General features: G+C 63.9%; 1 protein-coding gene across 1 annotated transcript in view; it reads right to left on the bottom strand.

Moving 5' to 3' along the window:
- LAMA5 (laminin subunit alpha 5) overlaps positions 1 to 15,395 on the bottom strand; it is a 51,551-nt gene extending 36,156 nt beyond the window's left edge. Inside the window, exons 1-6 of the mRNA XM_052651223.1 lie at positions 15,117 to 15,395; positions 10,539 to 10,691; positions 1,840 to 1,957; positions 933 to 1,051; positions 677 to 847; positions 323 to 420 (exon numbers count right to left, since the gene is read on the bottom strand). Of these exons, the coding sequence (XP_052507183.1) occupies positions 323 to 420; positions 677 to 847; positions 933 to 1,051; positions 1,840 to 1,957; positions 10,539 to 10,691; positions 15,117 to 15,395 (938 nt within the window). The remainder of the gene's footprint in view (positions 1 to 322; positions 421 to 676; positions 848 to 932; positions 1,052 to 1,839; positions 1,958 to 10,538; positions 10,692 to 15,116) is intronic.
- Positions 15,396 to 18,661: the final 3,266 nt, after the last annotated feature.

Raw genomic sequence — 18,661 nt, 5'->3', positions numbered from 1 at the left:
GGAGAGCTCTTCCCACCCCAGAGGGCAGGAACATGCAGCCTCAGGCAATTACCTCCCTCAGACTCCCCTGCACCTCTGGGGTTTCCACCAGAGGGGCAGCTGGGTCACAGGTCCAGGTAAGGCTCCACCTCTGTGGGCAGCAGGGCAGAGAGGCCCAAGCCAGACACTAAGCCCTGCCCTTCTACCTCACTGTGCACATAGGGAAACTGAGGCCATGGGGAAAGGAGGGGCGAGGGGCCAGTGTAGGGGAGATGAAACCAGGCCTCCTCTCCCTCAGGTTGAGCACAAGATGGGGGGATGAGCAGGGAGCTGCAGGTCTCACCTGAAGGGGTCTGTGGGATCTTTGGCATCACAGACATCCGCATGCCCGTGGCAGACACAGCGGCCGCCGATGCTGATGTCCTTGATACTGTAATAGTACTGTGCAGGGCCCGCAACGTGAGCGCGTGGCTTCCCACTCCTGCCCCGAGCCCAGGTGGCCCCGCCCACAGCAGCCCCAGCCCCCATGGCCCCGCCCACAGCAGCCCCAGCCCCCATGGCCCCGCCCACAGCAGCCCCAGCCCCCATGGCCCCGCCCACAGCAGCCCCAGCCCCCATGGCCCCGCCCACAGCAACCCCAGCCCCACGGGGCCCCGCCCACACCTAACCCCGAAGCCCCGCCTGCCCGCTCGCTCACCCGGCGGGTGACCGTGGGGTCCCGCAGCGCCTTGCCCATGAGGTGGCCCAGCAGCGTGTTGGTGCGCAGGAAGCGCAGGCGGATGTTGGTGGCTTTGGTGAAGTCACGCAGCAGCGGCGAGTAGGAGAAGTTCATAGCACCTGGGCGGCCGTTCACCAGGGACACCACGATCTGAAGATGGACGCAGAACAGGCGGGGGCATGGTGCCGGCACTGACCGCCAGGCCGCATGCCCCGCGCCGTCTCGCTCGGCCCACCTCGCCGTTCTCCAGAGGCACGATCCGCGAGTACTCCGTGCTGCAGATGACATCATCGTCCTGCGTGATGCGCTCCAGCGTCCTTGGCCCGAACCGTTCCAGGCAGTCCCTCTTGGAGGCTGCGGGAATGCAAGGGTGAGCGCTCGGCGCCCTGGGGAAGTCCTCGGAGAAGGTAGTGCCCTGCTGCTCTGAGCGCCCTGTCTTCCCGGAGCCCCATGGCCTCAGCCAGGAGGAAGCATCAACTGGAATGCAGGATGGCAGCCCACCCTCGGGGTTTCGTTGAACAGAGCGTGGAGCACATGGCAGCTTCCTCCAGAGGGCGCGTCAGGACCCAGGGTGCCCCTGCCCGGAGGCTCTGAACTTGCCCAACCTTGACGAGCTGACCGTCCAGGCCTTTGCCTTTCTCTCTGCAGAGTGTCCCCTTGTGCGTCCCTCCCCAATCCCACCCTTGGGGCACCCATCCTGACTGTCCCTCCCAGGGCTGCCCTGCACTCACTCTTGGGCTTTGGAGCTTGAAAGGGACCCAAGTTCCAGGACCACCCAATTGGAGCTGCATGGACATGATTGGTCAGGGTGGCAAGTGGCAGGGCCAACCAGTGAGCAGGGGCGCAGGGCTCCCGTGCTCTCCTGATGGGGCTGCTAAGTTGGTGGCCTTTGCCACCTCCAGAGTTGCTGGAGCATAAGGCCAGTCCACAGCAAGCTAGGAGATGGACCCAGCAGTGCCATGTCAGGGACGCAAGGCACTGAACCCCCACCTGCCTTCAGGAATATGCACCCCACAGCCTGGCCCACCTAGAAGCTGGGCGTGAGGGCAGGCCTGGTATCCAGAGGCCTTGAGAGCACAGTACTGGCAGCCCACTCACCCAGGGTATCCCCCCTTGCCCGCCCCTCATTCCGGGAGACTCACATGCAAAGTACTGCCAGGGCTGGTAGGTGTGGCCAAAGTCTGTGGACCGCTCCAGCACCCAGAGGTCTGGCCGAGGGGAATTGGCAAACTTGATGAGCACGTAGGCCACATGGAAAACCTGCCGGATGGTGGGTGAACACCCCTGAGACCCCTTCCATGCCATGTGGGGCCCCCAAACACCTGGAGGGCCACCCCCACCCTGAGAGGTGAGGTTCCAGGGGATATCTGTGGGCTTGCCCTCAGGGGCCAGACACACCCAGGTAAGAGGGCCAGCTGGCTCAGGGAGCAGCCCCTCGGCTTACAGGTCAGCCCAGAGCCACTGAGACCTGCACCAGGGACATAGAGATGACCAGCAGAACCCAGCATTTCTGGAGGGCTCCCCTCTTGGGCCTGAGGGTGACTTAGGGCTCAGACGCACCCCCTCCCCAGTCCCACCCCAGCTGAGGCTGCACACAAGCCTGATGGGGGCTGAAGTCAGACAGGGCCCACATGCAGGCAGCCTGTCTACAGGGTCCAGGCAGTGGGGCTGGGCAAAGTGATGGCAGAAGCTCATCCCACTGTCCCCAGAGCTCTGGTGGCTGGCCTGGGAAGGTGGCCAGGTGATGTCCCAAGCTCCCAGGAGCCTGGCCTCCTTGTACAGCAGGCCGATGAACCCCTCCCCAGGATGGGGGCCCCTGTCACAGTCATCCTGGTGATCCCATCATCCTCAGAGCCAACTCAGGACCTGCCCATCTCACCCACTGACCGGCCACAGGGGCAGGCAGCGAGGATCCACCAGGGCCCAGCCTCTGCCTGTCACTGACACAAGGCCACTGGCACAGGCTTGTGTGCAGCCTCAGAGGAGAGACAGACAAACAGGCCCTCCCAAAGCTGGGCCAGGGAGACCCTGCCAACCCAGGAGTCAGCAGTTGGAGCTCTGCTGGGCCAAGCTGTTAGGGCAGCACCTGGCCAGGGGGACAGGGGAGGCTGTTCATCCAGAGGCACCCAGAACCCCCCAAGGTCCCGCCAGGTGACCCAGGCTGACCTCTACTGTTCTGTCCCTGGGTCTCGATCTGATCTCACTCCTCTGTCTCTCTCCTCTGGGCCAGAGGTCGGCATCCGTGGATATCCCCCTGTCCCATGCCCCAGACCTCAGCTTAGAGGGCCAATGACCCCTCCTCCTCCCCCACCTCTGCCCCAAAGCCAAAGATGAGGCGCCATTTTCTGAGCTGCTCTCTATGGGCAAAGTCTGGGCTCCAAGGAGACCTGGGCAGGGCCAGTGGAGAGCCCGGTGCCCAGTCTGTACACGAGGAGAGCTGAGGCCCTAGATGAAGGGCAGAGACACAGCTAGTGAGCACCCCACCCATGGACGATGCCCTCCCCACCCCTCGGGGCCCTCCATCACACCCCCATGCCAGACCTGCTCACAGGTGGGCTCTGAACTGCTCACCAGCCTCAAGGGCAACGTCGCACCTCAGGCCACTCACTGTCCCCTCAGTGAGGCCCTGCCCAGCCCAGGGGAACAGGCCCCTTCCTGTGTCCACTGCTCTGGAACCAGCTGGTCTGTCAGTCAGCCAGGCCCCAAGCCTAGGGACAGAGCAGGGGTCCCCTCCAGGGCTCCCCAATGCCCACAGTCACCCCCTCCCCTGATCAGCCTGAAGCTGCTGTGGTAACCCCTCGGACAGTGAGGGGACCATGGACCCCTCAGGGCCCAGCCCACAGGAGACCAGAATCCAGGCGTGGGGGGTGGGGCAGGGGGCCTGGGTTGTGAGGTCCCAGGACCCTGAGACACGCCCATTCCTAACCCTGCCCTTCCGGGAAGGCCTGGCTTTTGCAGGGAGAGGCCTTTCCCCGGGCGTGTATAGGGGGGTGAGGGCCTATTCACCCATTGCCAGGCCTTGAGGTCATCTTCCACTTGGCCCTGCCCAGTCAGGGGAAGGGCTCAAGCCTCTAGGGGTACAGACCCTACACTTGGCAGGCACCTTGGCCAACCCCTCAGGCATTCCAGGAAGCCCTGGGGACCGCAAACGGCCCCTGTGCCAGGAGGGATCTTCGTGAGGAAGGGGGACATGGCAAGAGTGGGGGTCTCAGTGTGCACTGGACTTGGACATAGGCTGTTTTGGGGGCGGCAGCATGGCTGCCACAGAAAGCCCCCAGAGAGATTAAAGCCTTGCTCCGAGCCCCGTGGGGCCCACCCCCGACTTTCCCTGAGCGAAGCCACCAGGCTGCACCCTCCGTGGCCAGCTTGGTCCCTCCCCCAGGTCGGCGGGCTGCACACATTTTTCCCAGCTGAGAGCACTTGCACAAATATTGACTCGAAGATGCTAATCAGGCAGGACAGGGGCAGCATGAAAACTAACCGCCCCCCCAACCCCGCGCAAGGCCCAGCCCTCTGGGTGCGCTCCAAGGAAGACCCCTGCCTTCTGTCCATCTGTCCACCTGGTTGTCTCACTGTCACAGCAGGCTGGAGGGACGGGACGGCATATGTTCAGCTTGCCCATCTGTCCCCAGTCTGGTTCGGGGAGCCGCACAGCTGCCCCAGGCATGACCCGGAGCGAGTGTAGACCCCTGGCCTCCCTGGACACAGCCCTCCCCATGCCGTCCCCACCCGCTCCACTCTGCTCAGTTGCCAGCTCCCCTGACCTTTCCTGCTGCTACAGAGCTCTGCGCAAAAGGAAAAAAGTCTTTTAAAGCAAAAGCCAAACAAAAGCCTCCTGAGTTATTTTTAAAAATCTGGCTATTCTGGGGCAGGCACGTCTCCAGGACAGCAGCCGGACCCGCCTCTTGGCCACAGCCCCCCCCACCCAGCCTGACCTCGGAGGGCCAGGCTTGCCAGGAGGGGGTCTGCCCTGTGACTGCTGCCTGGAGAGGGTGGCGGAGCCTGGAGAGCCTGGGTGCATCCCAGGCCTCAGAGGCTAGATGGTCCAGGGTGGGCAGGGAGTAGTGGGACAAACACAGCAGAGGTCAGAGGCCAGGGGTCAGGGTGCAAGACCTGAAGAAAGGTTGTGAAGGCTCAGAGAGTCTCCAAAGAGAAGAGGCCACCTGTTCCTGCAGGCGAGCGGAGGTCACCCAGAGCCACACCAGAGGCAGAGATTGGGGGTGGGGAGGGCAAACAAGGGATGGGCTGGAGTCAGAAGACACAGGGAGGGCTAGAGAGGAAGCTGCTGCTGCAGACCCCCAGGGGGTCTCCTTAGCCCCAGGGACAGGGGTGCAGGAGGGGACAGCAGGGAGGAAGCCTCCTGGGCTCAGGCACCCATGTACCAAGGACAGGGCTGATGCTGGAGCCTCTGGAAGCACAAGGTCATCAGGGCCAGCATACTCCACCTTTGCCCCAAGCCAGGCCCTGTGCCCCTGTCCTGGGTAGGGAGCACCCTGCCCCCACCCGCTGGGACACCAGCATGAATCACCAGGCAGCCTGTGACTCAGCCTGACCCCACAGGAAGCAGGGCCCCATGCTGATTCCCAGGGATGGGCCAGGGTCCCAGCCGGGCCGGGTGGGGCAGGAAGCCCCTCCTAGACCAGGCGTCCGGACCAGCCCCCACTTTGTTCCCAGGGGCACCCAGACCTCCTGGACCACCACCCCAGACTGTTGGACTGGCCTCAGGGCCCTGTGTGCTGAATCTAGTTGAGCTAGCACCCCGGGTTTGCCCTTTCCCCGGAGACCCCATCTGGAAACCTTGATAAACATAAACGCCACAGCAGGAGGTGGGGAGTGGGGTAGCCTAGTGGGAATGTCGACTCAGGCCCCCAGCTGGGTAAATAAGAATGGCCATCCACACAACACACAATGGGGAGCTGAAAACAGGCCACACATGGCTGCCACTCCAGGAGTGGAAAAGCCAGTGCTGGAAAGAAAAATAAAACCTGGAAATATAGAGTGGGCAGGCAGAGGCCCCAGGAGCCCTGACTCTGTGGGGCCAGGTACCCAACACACTGGTGTGTAGAGTGGAGCAAGTAGGGGGATTTTCAGCAAATGGGCAATCTGGCAGCTCTATAGGAGCTCACCAGCCAGATGAAGGGCAAACACTCGTGTGGCCCAGCACCTCAATGGAGCTGGGCTTGGGAGGGAGTTCAGACACACCCCCCCACCCCATATGCTGTCTTGGGACCCCTGCCTTGAAGGGAGGGGTTTCAGGCCCACCCCACCCCCACCAGAGCTCCTGTCTCTGTACCACACCCCCCCGCAGCCTGGCCCAGGTCAGGCCAGATGGCCAGCCTCAGGCCATAGGAAGTGGAGTTTATCCCAAGAGGACCCCGACACCCAAACAGTTTATAGACTTCAGTGTGAGCTGCGTTGCTGAAAGCCAATGCCACAGCGTTTGTTTAAAAACAGACAGAAGAAAAGAGCCTAGGGGGCTCAGTACGAGGAGGCCGGAGTGTCGCTGCGTGCCATGATGGCTGGGGAGAGTGGCAGCAGGGGCGGAGGACAAATGGCCCCCAGTCCCAGCCCCCGGCAGCCCCTCTGGCCCTGCGTCCTTCAAGCCAAGGGACGAGCTGAGCAGGGTCTCCCAGTTCCCACAAGAAGAGAAGGGACCCCTGCTGGCCTGACGACTCACCGTGGGGAGGCTGTCCCAGACCCCCACGCTCTCAACCCCACCCAGGGAGCCCATCCCAAGGGGCTGTGTCTGGTCCAGACCCCCCCGCACCTGTAACCAGAGGCTGGCCGGTCTCAGCCGCACATCCGGTCACTTCCCTTGAGCAACCCCGCTGACCCTCCTGGGGCGCTGCCCACATGGCTGAGAGCCCAGCTGGGCTTGGCCAGCCAGGCCAGTGACCGTGACCTCATAACCCAGCAGGCCAGGCTGCCTGCCTAGGGAGCCCTGGACTGACCAGCTCAGAGGGGTACAGCCCGGGACCAGGGTGGGCAGGGTAGAGCTGCATGGGGTGTCCTGACCACAAAGCAGCCAGCACGTCCCTCATGAGCAGCAAGGCCCAGGCATGTGCTCAAAGCCCACGTCCAGAGGAGGGCCCGAGGCACAGTTGGCCCAGCCTTTCCTCCACACTGGTGTTCCAACCCTGCTGTGGTAGGGGTTGGGGGGGCAGCTGGTGCCCTCCTTGCCTCCCCACTGTTCCTCAGGGAGGGCAGACCCCTCACCAACAGTCAGTCCCCCAACCAACACTTTTGGCCTCCCACCCAACCCCCCAGCCTACACCCAACTGCAGCCCAGACCCCCCTCCATTATACCTGTCCATCTGGTCTCCAGTCTCCTCCCCTCCAGGCCTGGCCTTTCAGGGCTGGGACAAAGGGCCATCCCGCCCAGGGTGCAAGCAGAGAACAGAGCCCACAGCTGGAAGGGGACCTCTATTCCTCGCCTGCCTCTGCATCTGAGGAGTGAGGGCTGAGCCCACAGGTGGGGGTTGCTGGGGAGAGGCCCTCCCCAACGGCTGGGCCACCAGGGGGCGTCTGGAGAGGGAGGGGACTCCCCCCAGAACCAGCCCTTACTCACCCTGCCCAGCTCCCTAAGACCCCCTGGGAACACAGAGGTGAGGCTCAGAACAGGGAGCCTGAGACAGGCAAGAGGGGGAGAAAGCAGATAGCAAGAACCCGTTGGCCCCTGGAGGACCCCCAGGCAGGCCACTACTGGGACTCAGGACAGTGCCCCCTCGGTCTCCAGCCACAGAGACCCTCTCTGAGGCTTGCATCTCACAGGCTCAGCCCCACAGACTGTCCTCTCAGATCTGGGGTCCTGGCCAAGGTCAGCAGGGCAGGAGTGGAGGCCTGGACCTCTCCACGCCCTTCTTGGCCAGGCCCTCACTCCTGGGGCCTTTTCTCCATCTGCAAAATGGGGGGAATAGAGTGCAGTAACCCCTGCCCCATCCTGGGGAAGGTCAGAGGCGATGAGGAGACAGGGAGAAGACTCCTCGAGGCCCCAGGACAGACGGACGCTACAGGGACCAGGCCTCACCAGCCGCAGCCCCACCCCCGGGGTGAGGAGGAAGAGGAGCTGCCAGCGGTCCTCCCTGGCCTCCCAGGGCAGGAAGTCCTCCTGATGCCCAGGGCCAGCTGCCCTGCCCCCACCCGCTTTCCTGGGGCATCCGCTTCACATCCCAGAACAAAGGCCCCTGGCAGCTGCCACAGGGGGAGGGCCCAACCTCACTGCCCATTCACTGCCTCCCGACAGAAGACCCAGCCCCACCCTAGGGCGACCTGTGCCCCAAAGGAAGGCCCAGTCCCCAAGCCAGGGAACCCCCAGGCCCCTCCCACTGGCCTCTCTCCCCCTGCACAGCCAGTGTGCTTGGAGGGTCCTGCCCGGGACACCCTCAGTCTGGCTGCAGGCCAGCTGCTCCCGTGACCAGACTGGGGGCACTTGAGGAGGTAGATCCCAGGGTCGCTGTGAGGGCGCCTCCAAAACGCCTTCCCCCAGCACTCCAGCCTGTGCCCCCTCCGTCCTCCAGAGCCCCCATTTCCTACCCCCGTGGGCACCTCTGCCCATGAGGAGCCTGGTCTCTGTCCCCAACCCCCACGAGCAGGGCATGCCGAAGGGACCCAGTCGTCACGCAATGAATTGGGGAGGAAGAGGCAACAAGCTCCTTTTCCTAAAGGGAAGATGGTGAATGCGGGAGTCATCTCTGGAATTCCACCGTGGCTCAGGAACATGCCCAGGAAAGGGTTTTCTCTCGTCACGGAGCTGGACACTGGGTGCTTCCACTCCAAAGCACACAACTGGGCACGTCCTAGGCTCCCCTGCCCCCGCCCCAACCAAGGCTGGCATCCCCTTAACCAAGACGGGGGCTTCCATAAGTCATAAAAAGGAGAAGGAAGAAGGGAGGAGTGGGGACATGAGAAGAGCAAAGGGTTGGCAGGTAGATGGATGTTAGGTGCATGGGCTGGTGGGTGGGTGGGTAGATGGATGGGTGGGAGGGTGGCAAAAAGAGAGGATGGGGGAGAGAGGGGGGAAGAGCAGTGGGCTGGTGGGAGAGTCGATCTCCCCCCAAGCAGGGCTGGAAACGGTCGCTTTTCCATTTGTGTCGTTTTAACATTTGGGGAAACCGAGTCTTGGTGGGCAAGACGCACATAGAATGAAACCCTGGCCCAGCGCAGGCCCAGTCTGCAGGGCAAATGTCCCACCTGCCTCTGCATCCCTGTCTCACATAGATAGACACTGAGGCGCAGGGGGCCACAAAGACAGGGCGGGGGTGGGGTGGTGTGAGCACTGTCCGAGCTCCCCCTTGCCCCCACCCACTGCACCTCGGGAGGGCACTGTGCCCACCTGCTTCGGGAGGCCAGATCACTGTGTGCCCAGAGAGCACCCCTGCCCTGCCCCAGCCTGGCCAGGCTTGTCCACAGAGGAGGAGGGGCGAGAAGGACCCAGCGGCTCAGCACAAGCTCCCCTGCTGACCCCGGGGCAGGGGCAGAGTCCATGTCCCCCTCTCCCTCCCTGGCACCCCCTCTAGGGCAGTGCCAGAGACAGGGGCACCCTGAGGCACACAGGGTCGCTGAGGTCCCTCTCATGCTCCCGGCGGAAGGGAAGAGAGCACAGGTGTGGTGAAGGCCCAGTGAGCTGAAGAGCAGTGGGCCTGGCGCCCCCCAGACCTGGGCCAGACAGCACTGGCAGCCCAGGGGCCTCCTGCAGGGCCTGGGAAGGGAGCCCCTTCCAGGGCCTAACAGCTAACCCCACCCCTCCATTCCCGTGGAACTTCCAAGCCACTTCCTGGGACTCAAACCCATTCCCCTCACTACCCCCTACCCACCAGGCCTCCAGGTGGGGGCAGGAGGCAACCAACACTGCCCACTAAACCCGCCTGCAGGGCCTGCCTCCCACCCAGACAGGCTTCCAGGAGATGTGTCCCCGCCTCTCCTGGGATGCCCTCAAGGTGACAGCAGGAAGGAGCCCCAGTGAGGAGCAGAGACCCACCAGGTCACGCACCAGGATGCTGGCTAAGCCGGCCTGGACTCAGGCCCCTGGGCTCATGGTCCAGTGCTCCTTCCCCAGTCCCTGTGACCAGGGAAGGGGTGAGCGTGGGGTCAAGCAGGATCAACCCTGAGCCTGATGCCCAGGCAGGCCCAGAGCTGGCTGCTTCTGGGCTCAGCCTCATCGACCTGCCACCCCTGCCCCGTTCTACCCAAGGAGGCGATGGGACTGCTGGCCCATTTCCCAAGCCAGGATTCCAAGGCCAGACACCTAACAATGTCATGTGGAGAGTGGGACACAGCCTGTGAGCCTGAACCAGTCCAGATCCACCAAAGGGGGAAATGCCTGACACCCTCCTGCCCGCCTGGCTGGGAGTGGGGGAGGGCACACCTAACCCTTGGGTGGCCCCCGAAGCACAGGTATCCTAGGAATGTCCACTTCCGCTGGCCTGTGCATTCCTGCAGCCCCTCCCACTCCCCAGCAGGCCTGGCTCCCTGTGGAGGAATTCCTCTGAGTAAACACCAGGGCGCTTGGCCAGGGATACAGGGCCCACAGCCTTCAGCCCCAACTCTGTGTCAGCCCCCCAGTGCCCCTCACCCTAATTCTCCATGTGACCTCTGGGAAGCCCCCGCATCTGGCCTCCTGCCTTGCTGTGAACCATGAGGATGCTGAGAAAACAACAGAAGGTGCCCACTGCCACGCCTGTGTCCGTGCTGAGCTTGCTACAAGCAGTCCATCCGTGCCCAGTCCAGCCCAGCCTCCCAGCCCACTCTAGGTGGAGACCCCGCCTTCCAGTCCATGCCCCAAGGGGAGCCCTTCGGCCAGAGACACAGGGTGGGGCTGCGGCAGATGCAACAGGGACTGTACCTGGCCCAGGTCCAGGGTGACGTTGACCTCGTTGTACTCCAGGCCCCGGGACAATGGTGGGCTCTGCCACCAGCGCTCCGTGCCATCAATGGCATTGCTCACGGGGTGAGCCCTGTTGCTGCTGGCAGCCGTGCAGATGTCGCAGTACTGGCCCTGTGGGGGAGAGGTGGTCAGATGGCCAAGGAGTGCTGTGACCTTTTGCCTCTCTGGTCACTCCCACCCCTGCCCATGGGGCCCACCCCTAGCCTGCAGAGCCTTGTCTGCCTTTCACTCTTTCACTTGGCAAACACACACTGGGTGCCAACACAGCTCATGTGAGAGACGATCACACCTGCCACAGAGGAAACAGGAGAGCGGGCCGGGGAGGGGCACCCAGTGCAGGTGGGGAAATCAGGGTAGGCCTCTCTGAGGAGGTGGTATCCAAGTCCTACACCATAAGAGAGGGCATGCTCCAGGCAGAAGGGCTGGCTGTGCAAAGGCCCTGGGGCAGGAAGAGCAAACTAGGAGTAAACAGCAAGAAGGCCAGTGTAACTGGAGCTGAAGGGCAAAAGGCTGGCTAAGGGGCAAGTCACATGTCATTCCCCCCCACAAAACTGGCCACTGCAGGGGGCTTTAGAAGGGCTGGCACAGGATGGGGCCCAGTGGAAACCTAAAGAGGGAGGAAGGTGGGGCTACAGTCAGAAGGCCCAGGCCCAGTGTGTGCCCCTCCCCACCTCTACCAGCCCATCCCTCAAACCTCCCTGCCAGGCTCTCACCCGAAGCCATGGAGCAGGGTCTCCAGGGAGGCAGCCTCTGGGGAGGCCCCAGAGGGCAGGCACGTGGGCAGCCGGCAGACGAGGCCGGGACCTGCTGGCTCTGCCATTTCCGAGCTCTGGGACCCGGCCAGATCCTAGCAGCGGCTGAGCCTCACTGCCCTGTCTGAAGAGTGGGCGTAATGCTGGCACCTGCTGCAGCCACTGCAGGATTAATGGATCCCACGCGGGCCCTGGCAGCTGCTTCTGTCACGGTCCAGCCACCTGCCGGGGCCCTGTCCTCTGGCAGGGGACACAGGGGCTCCCAGCGCCATCCCGGCCTGCTGTCCCCATGGGGTAGGAGCAGGTGCTGGAAGCCCAGGCTGGGGTAGGGGGCAGCGCTGGGCCCTGGCTGCTGGCCCAGCGGAGGCCCAACCCCCCAGCCCAGAGGAAACCAGACCTGCTCTCCTTTCGCACACAAAGGCGGCCCTCGGAGACTTGGCACTGATTGAGGCCCAGAGAGGCCGCGTCTGGGAAATGTGGCCGCTCCACCCCTCCCAGCCTCCCAGGGGGCCAGACCTCCTCCTAGGAGTTGGGAGCGTGGGAGATGCCCTGTCCCCACTCCCAGGCCTGGCAGCCTGAGAGCTCCCAGCCTCCACCCACGCAAGGTGCGCCCCTGCCTCCCCTGGACACACAGGTTCACAGCTTCCACCGTGTGCCCAGGACAGCGAGACCAAGAGGCGGCAGCCCGGGCACCAAGCCGCCAAGCAGCAGGACCCCCTGTGTTGGGTGCTTGGGGAAACCCCCCTCTACCCTCTCCCTATGGCCCTGGAACCCTGATCTCCAGATCAGCTGTCACTCCTTAGCAGGGCCCCATTGCGTAGGACCACCCAAGAAGCTGACCTGACACCCGCCACCCCCCACCACTCTGCTTTATTTATTCTGTCGCATGAGGCTGTTGGCGATTCTTCATTTACTGCCTCCCTGGGCAGAGGGGGCGAGGGGGCAAGGGGGCGGGGTGCACCTGCCTTGTTTTTATATTTATTTTATTTATTTATCTGGCTGCGCCAGGTCTTACTTGTGGCACACTGGATCTTTTTGTTGCAGCATGTGGGATCCAGTTCCCTGACCAGGGATCAAACCCAAGCTCCCTACATTGGGAGCACAAAGTTTTAGCCACTGGACCATGAGGAAAGTCTCCTTGCCTTGCTCTTAACTGCATCCCTGAGGTCATGACCTGGAGCTGCCACACAGAGGGGCAGGAGCAATGGTGCCCACAAAAGAGGGGCACCATCTGTACAAGCTGTACCACCAGCTCAGATGGAGGAACCCAGGCTCCGGGTCCCAGACTGTGAGAGCTCCCAGAGGGTGGGCTCAGAGAGGATCATGGGAAACACCGAGCACATGTGTGCAAGCTGTCTGAGGCCTGGTGGGGCTCTCAGAGGAGGTGGGTAGGGCCGTCTGGCTGGGGTGGTGGGCCTTCCAAAGAAGACTGCCTTGGTCAAGGGAGACAACGGAAATGTCTGCTCAGGTCCACCCAGAGAGTTGAGGCCACAGCAGGGCCGCCTGACGTGGGCGCACAGTGGACGGAGCCGGGGGTGGAGGGGTGGGGAAGCGAGATTCCCTCCACCCCTCCGCTGCAGAGGGTCCTGCTGGGAACAGAACGAGGAAGCAAGGAGCAGTGATAAGGACTTCCCCTCCCAGTGAGTCACCATGCTGGCAGCTGAGCCCCCGACTTCCCCTGCAGTGCTGGGGCCAGCCCAGAATTTCTCACGTGCCCACCTGAAGTCACAGGGCCAGATCCCCAAGTTACCCTCTGCCTGCCCCAGCTGCCTACAGGACTGCTTCGCCCCGATGTACAGCAGGGCTCATCCTGTGCCCTGGGTGGCATGCCCCCAGCCAGCTTCTGCCCCATTTCCCCCAGGGGACCCGAGGAACTGCTGGCTTGCAGCTGTGGACCACACAACCCTCGTGACCCACCCACAAAATTGGGCTCTTGGGATGGAGAGGTGGGCCTGATCACTCAGCTCCAGAAGGTGCTTGGAGACAAGGCCCTTCACCAACCCAACAAGAGGCCAGGGTGGTGAGCAGACCTCGTCCCCTAAGAGGACGGGGAAGCAGGTCTGGTGACTCGACCAAGGCTGCTCATTGGTGTTTCCGGCCATGCTGGCAGCCTCCAAACAGGGCTGCCATGGCTGAGCGCTGCAGACTTTTAAAGTGAGGCTTCAGTCCCAACCTGCTAGACTGGGAGCGCAGGACTCAAGTTTTGCACAGGGCCCTTGCCTGCAACGCCACGGCCATAGCCACTTGCCAAGCAGTCACTGTGTGACAGACCGCCTCCCAGGCCCCTCAGGCAGGCCAAGCTCATAGCTTCAGGTGAGGCGGCCCTTGAGATGTACCCATTTTATAGATGAGAAGCCTAAGACTGGGATAGGGGGAAGCCACACAGCTAAGGAAAGGGCCTTGGGCCACAGGCCACCAGCTCCTGGGCTGCTCCTTTAAACACTGTGAGGAGGTAATAAGCAGCCCTCCCTCAATGGCCTGGGCAGGCAGCACAGGTGGGCAGGGGGAGGTGGCCTGGAGCCTGAGCTGATTAGCTGTGGAATCCCAGCTGAGCATCTGGGGGCGGGCACTTAGCCAGGCCCTCTGGGCAACTTTGGAGTCCCCCACAAGCTCCTCCTCTTGACCTGGCCCCTCTGATGTCACCCAAAGACACTAAGGGCCCAGGGTAGGGGTCCAGGTGGCCCCGCTCACCCTAGCCAGATCCTGGTCTGCTTTGGGGCTTTACAGGCCTCAGTTTCCCCACCTGAAACGTGGGCTTGAGACCCCCCCACCCTCAGCTGGGCAGGGCTTTCAGGAGAGCATGAGTCCAGAAAGGTGTGTTCAGGAGCCCAAGGGAGATGACACTGTCCCAGACAACACTGCCTCACCAGGGCCCCCTCTCACTTCTACCCACCCCCATGGGACTGGGGGGGCAAGGGGAGTGGGCAGGCAGGCCCTATGAAGGGGCCCCAGCAATGCCTCCCTCATCCATCACCCCCATCACGGCCCCTCCCCTCCCCCAGTCTCTCCTACCAGGAAGGTGGCAGCAAGTCCCTGGAGGCTGAGGCTCAGGTTACAACAGCCTTGGGGCCCCCAGACTCTCCCTAAGGTAGGGCAGGGATGGGAGGAAGGGCCCAGCAAGGAGTGTCAGGGAACCTCCGGAGCAGGCCCTACCCCGCCCCCAGGCAGAGCGGTGCCCCTGATCTCAGCTCCGAGCTCTCATCCCCAGTTAAAAACCCCTCCGTCTGTCCTCCTCCAACCTCGAGGGTCCTACCGACTCCCTAGAAACCCCGGCGGGGAGAGCTTCAACCCTCCAGCCGGAGCTAGCACTCCTTGTGTCTGGCCCCCTCGCCCCCATCCCTGGCCCATCCCGTCGCCAGCAGGTTCCAGCCTGTCCCAGAGGAAGGCGGCGCGGTCGGCCCCCTCCCCACAGGCAGCCGGCCACGGAGGCCAAGTCCCGCCCTCGCCGGGATCCCGGGACTCGGGGCCTCCGGGGACCAGGCACCAGCCCCTCCCGTCCAGCTCGTCACTGCTGCCGAACTCGACCGGTGCTGGCCGCGCCCGGGACGGTTGCGTGCCGCCTTCCCAGCGGGAAGCGCACTTCTCTGGCTGAACCCGCAGGGCCGAGTTGGGGGTCCCTTCCATCCCCCGAAATGCAGAATTGGGGCGTTGGGACGGGCGGCGGCAGCCGCGGTGCGTATCTGGGCTCTTCGGCTAGTCGGGCTGGAATTCCGGAGTCTGAGCCCGGTGCTCGCCCCGCGCCGGCGTCCCCACCACCCCCGCCCGAACTCCCGTCCTCGCTCACCTGGATGGTCTGGTTGGGGTCCCCGCCGGCCACGGGGCCCCCCACCAACTTGCAGTAGAGGTCCTCGGTGGGGCGCGGGGCGCCGCGCGCAGGGGCCTCCTCGCCGCAGGTGGCCGAGGCGGCGATGCGAGCGCCCTCCGCCAGGTTGAAGTAGGGCGGGTGCAGGCTGAAGCCACCGCCCGGCGCCCGCGCCTGCGCCGCGCCCAGCAACGCCAGTCCGGCCAGCAGCAGCGGCGCGGGGCCCCGGGAATCGCGGGGCCGCGCGCCCGGCTTCGCCATCTTCCAGCTCGGGGACTGCGGGCGAGGCGGGAGCCCGGCGGGTCTGCGGCGCCCGGCCGGGCTCGGCTCGCTCCGCCCGCGGACGTCAGGCCCCGCCCCGCCCCGCCCGGGAGCTTCGGCCCCGCGCCCCGGGGAGGGGGCGGGGGAGGCCGGGGGGAGGGGCGGCCGGCCGCCTTAACCCTTGGGACCCCGGCCCGGCCGGCCTCCTGGAAGGGAGACACCTGCTGACCTCGGCCGGGCCGTGGGAACGCGACGCCGAGGCGGCCCCGGGGCGTGGCTCCCGGTTCCTGGCGGCCCCCTGCGCCCTCCAGCACCGCGGCCCGGGACGCGCCGGCCGGCTCCTCTCGGTCCAGCGGATCCGCTCTTTGTTTCCCTAACTTCGAGCACCTCTAGGCGGCCGAGGGTCCCCGGCGGTCCCGGGTTCGGCGCCGCTCGCCTCGGGTCCAGTCCGGGCCCAGCCCGTCCCTACCCGCGACCCCAGAACCGGCAGAGCGAGCCGAGTGACCGCAGCCCGGGAGCCCAAACGCGGAGTCCCTGGGATTGAGATGTGAACCGCGGAGCGCAACGCAACCTGGCCGCCTCTCGCCGGCGGGTTTTCGGTGTTTTGCGCACGGTGCTGGCCCCATTCTGACTCGTCCAGCAGGTGTGCAGGAAGGTGCACTCTGCGGGCTGTGAGCGGTGGGCAGTGGCCCCGGAGACAATCCGATCTGCAGAGGGAGACTCCGTGCTCCCTTGCGAGGGGCCAGGTCAGATTCAAGCCCTCCTGACTCCTGCCTGCGCAGGTTATGGTTTAAAAATTCTCTAGAACGGGGAAGCGGGGCCCTCTGCAGTGAGGGGAGGATACTCAGAGCCCCGTAGGCCCCGGGAAGACTGGCTGCAAAGGAGGGCATCCATTGAGCACCTGCTGTGTGAAGGGAGGGACCAAGTGTGAGCCCACCCTGGTGCCTGGGGTTCCTTGCTGCGAGGCACTGTGGACCCCACCATCTCTGTCTGCTAGTGGAACCCTCAGGCTCAGGGCAGGTGCTCAAGGACACTGGGGAAACAGGGCTGGAAGAGAGGCCGAGCTCAGGATTGTGTCTCAGGATCGTGTCCCAGCTGTTTCTGCGCTAGGGTGGCTTCGGCCAGTGGGTCTCCTCCCCTCCTTCAGCTCCTGGCCCACATCCGCCTCAAGGGAAGCCCTGATGGGGCTGGCGCAGCTGCTGGGCTGGCAGGGTCCCCAGTCTATGAGCCAGGCCAGCTGGGTGTCTGTCCCACGTGGGACCCCTTGGACAGTCCTGGGGAGTCGAGTAAGTGCGTGGGGTGGCAGCCAGCTGGTTCTGGCGGGTCCTGCCCCAGTAGTTGTTCCCGGAAGGTCACACCACTGGTCACATCTTTCTGGCTGTCCCTGGCCTCCTGCAAATCCTGAATCCCAGGGGCTGGACGGCAGCTTCTCTGCAGAGTTGAGACAGGCAGGCAGTGTGGGCTGGCTCCCTCCTCCCTTCCCTCTCCTTTCCCTTCTCTCTCATCTCCCTCTGCTCCCAGGCTATTCTATAACTCCACCTGGGGGAGGGGGAGAAGAGGTGGTTCCTCCCCAGAGACCCTCTGAGTTGGAGAGGGCCTGGCCTAGATGGGGGAGGGGCAGGTGGACAGGAAGGAATCCAGAGTCCCCGGTGCCTTGACAGGCCAGCTCACCAGCTAATTTATGACCCCTTGAGAGGAGCGCTGCCTCTGGGAAGTAGCAGGGTTTCCAGATGGGGGATTTGACCTGTCCTTGCCCCGCCCTCCCTACTGCCCAGAGGTGCCCCTGTAACACACATCACAGCAGTGCGCTCGGGCCCTGGCACCAGCACCCCCTTAGCTCTGGTGGCCTGGCATCCTGGGGGCTGGGGCTGGGAACCCTCCAGCCAGGCCACCCCCCATGTCAGCTTCTCAACACCCATGGAGGGGCCCGGGGACACAGGTGAGAGGCAGGAGCCCTCTGAACCTCCCAGCAACCAGGCCACCGCTGTCCAGAGGGCACAGAGCAGCCGGGAGGGAGGGGCTGCCGCCTGAGAATGCGCTGAGTCAGCCGGGCCAGCATGCGGAGGGTTAATCGTGGGCTAGCGGCTTCCGGGAGACAGCTGCCCTGAGCAACTGGTGGCCTGGGCTTGGGGGTGAGGGGGGAGGCACGTTGCCTGGTGAAGTAGGCAGAGGGCAATGTGGTGGAAGGAGCTAAGTGAGGTGCCCACTTGGCCCCCACCCTGTGCCCACTTAGGTGCCCCAGCTGGCGCAGGGCAGGGGAGGGAGGCCCGTCTCTGCCCACTTTCATGCCTGATGCCCGAGGCACATTTCCAGCAAGTCATTTTCAGCTGGCCCAGCGAGGGTGTTCAGTCTTGCTCTGACTCCTGGGCCACCCAGCCACCTTTCCTACTTAGGAATTGGAAAACTGAGGGTCAGTTTCCAAGGTCCAGGGGTCAGTCAGGAGCATGTGGTTAGCAAGGGAGAGAAGAAGATGGACTGGCATTCATTTTCTCCTCCCAGATGTATTGGGCAACTTTGGGGTACAGGTCCGTAATGCAGTGCCCCCCACCCCAAACAGGCTGCTTTAGCCTTCTGTCCTAAGTTCACAGGAGAGGGACACCAAGTCCTGGGAGGTGGGTGGTGTGTGGAGGCAACCTGACCCCCTCTGTCCTGCTGGGCTCTGACCGTGTCCCACAGGAGGACCCCACACGCAGAGTTCCTCCACCCAGCCCCACAGTAACTGGAGCCCCGGGACCTGTGGGAGGTCGGACACAAGTGGGGAAGAGGTGCTTCTGAACCCAGGTAGGGGGTCCAGCAGATCCCCCCCACACCAAGCCCTGGGATAAGACCCCTGCAGTGGGGCCTGGGCCAGGGGAGCCCACCCTCAAGACTGCGCTCCCCCCACCTTGATGTCATGCCCAGGAACCCTGCTCAGCCCCATCTGCAGGGAAGCTGTGGTGCCCACAGTCCAGGCCACATGGGCACACCCGCCGTACCCCAAGCTGAGTCCTAACCGTGACTATAACTCCCCAGAAGCAGCTGTGAGGGGCACCCCTCATTACACTCAGCCGCATCATCATGTCATAGTCGGTAACAGATGACTGTGCCTGACCTTGACCGCTGTCCTGGATCCCAGCTCTCACCCGGGCACCGCTCCTCTGGGGGGAGGAGAAACTGCAATGCCCCGTGGGGAGGAGGAAGCTGAGCTCTCTGCTCCTTGCTGGGAGTGTTTGTCTCCCTTTGGCAGAAAGAGGTTTCAGGAGAAGCTAGGCTGTGGTTTGGAATAT

The sequence above is a fragment of the Budorcas taxicolor genome, chromosome 13 (assembly GCF_023091745.1).
Source record: "Budorcas taxicolor isolate Tak-1 chromosome 13, Takin1.1, whole genome shotgun sequence".
Taxonomy (NCBI): Eukaryota; Metazoa; Chordata; class Mammalia; order Artiodactyla; family Bovidae; genus Budorcas; species Budorcas taxicolor.
Note: the sequence above shows the minus strand (reverse complement) of the source record. Positions and strands in the feature narration are given on the sequence as shown.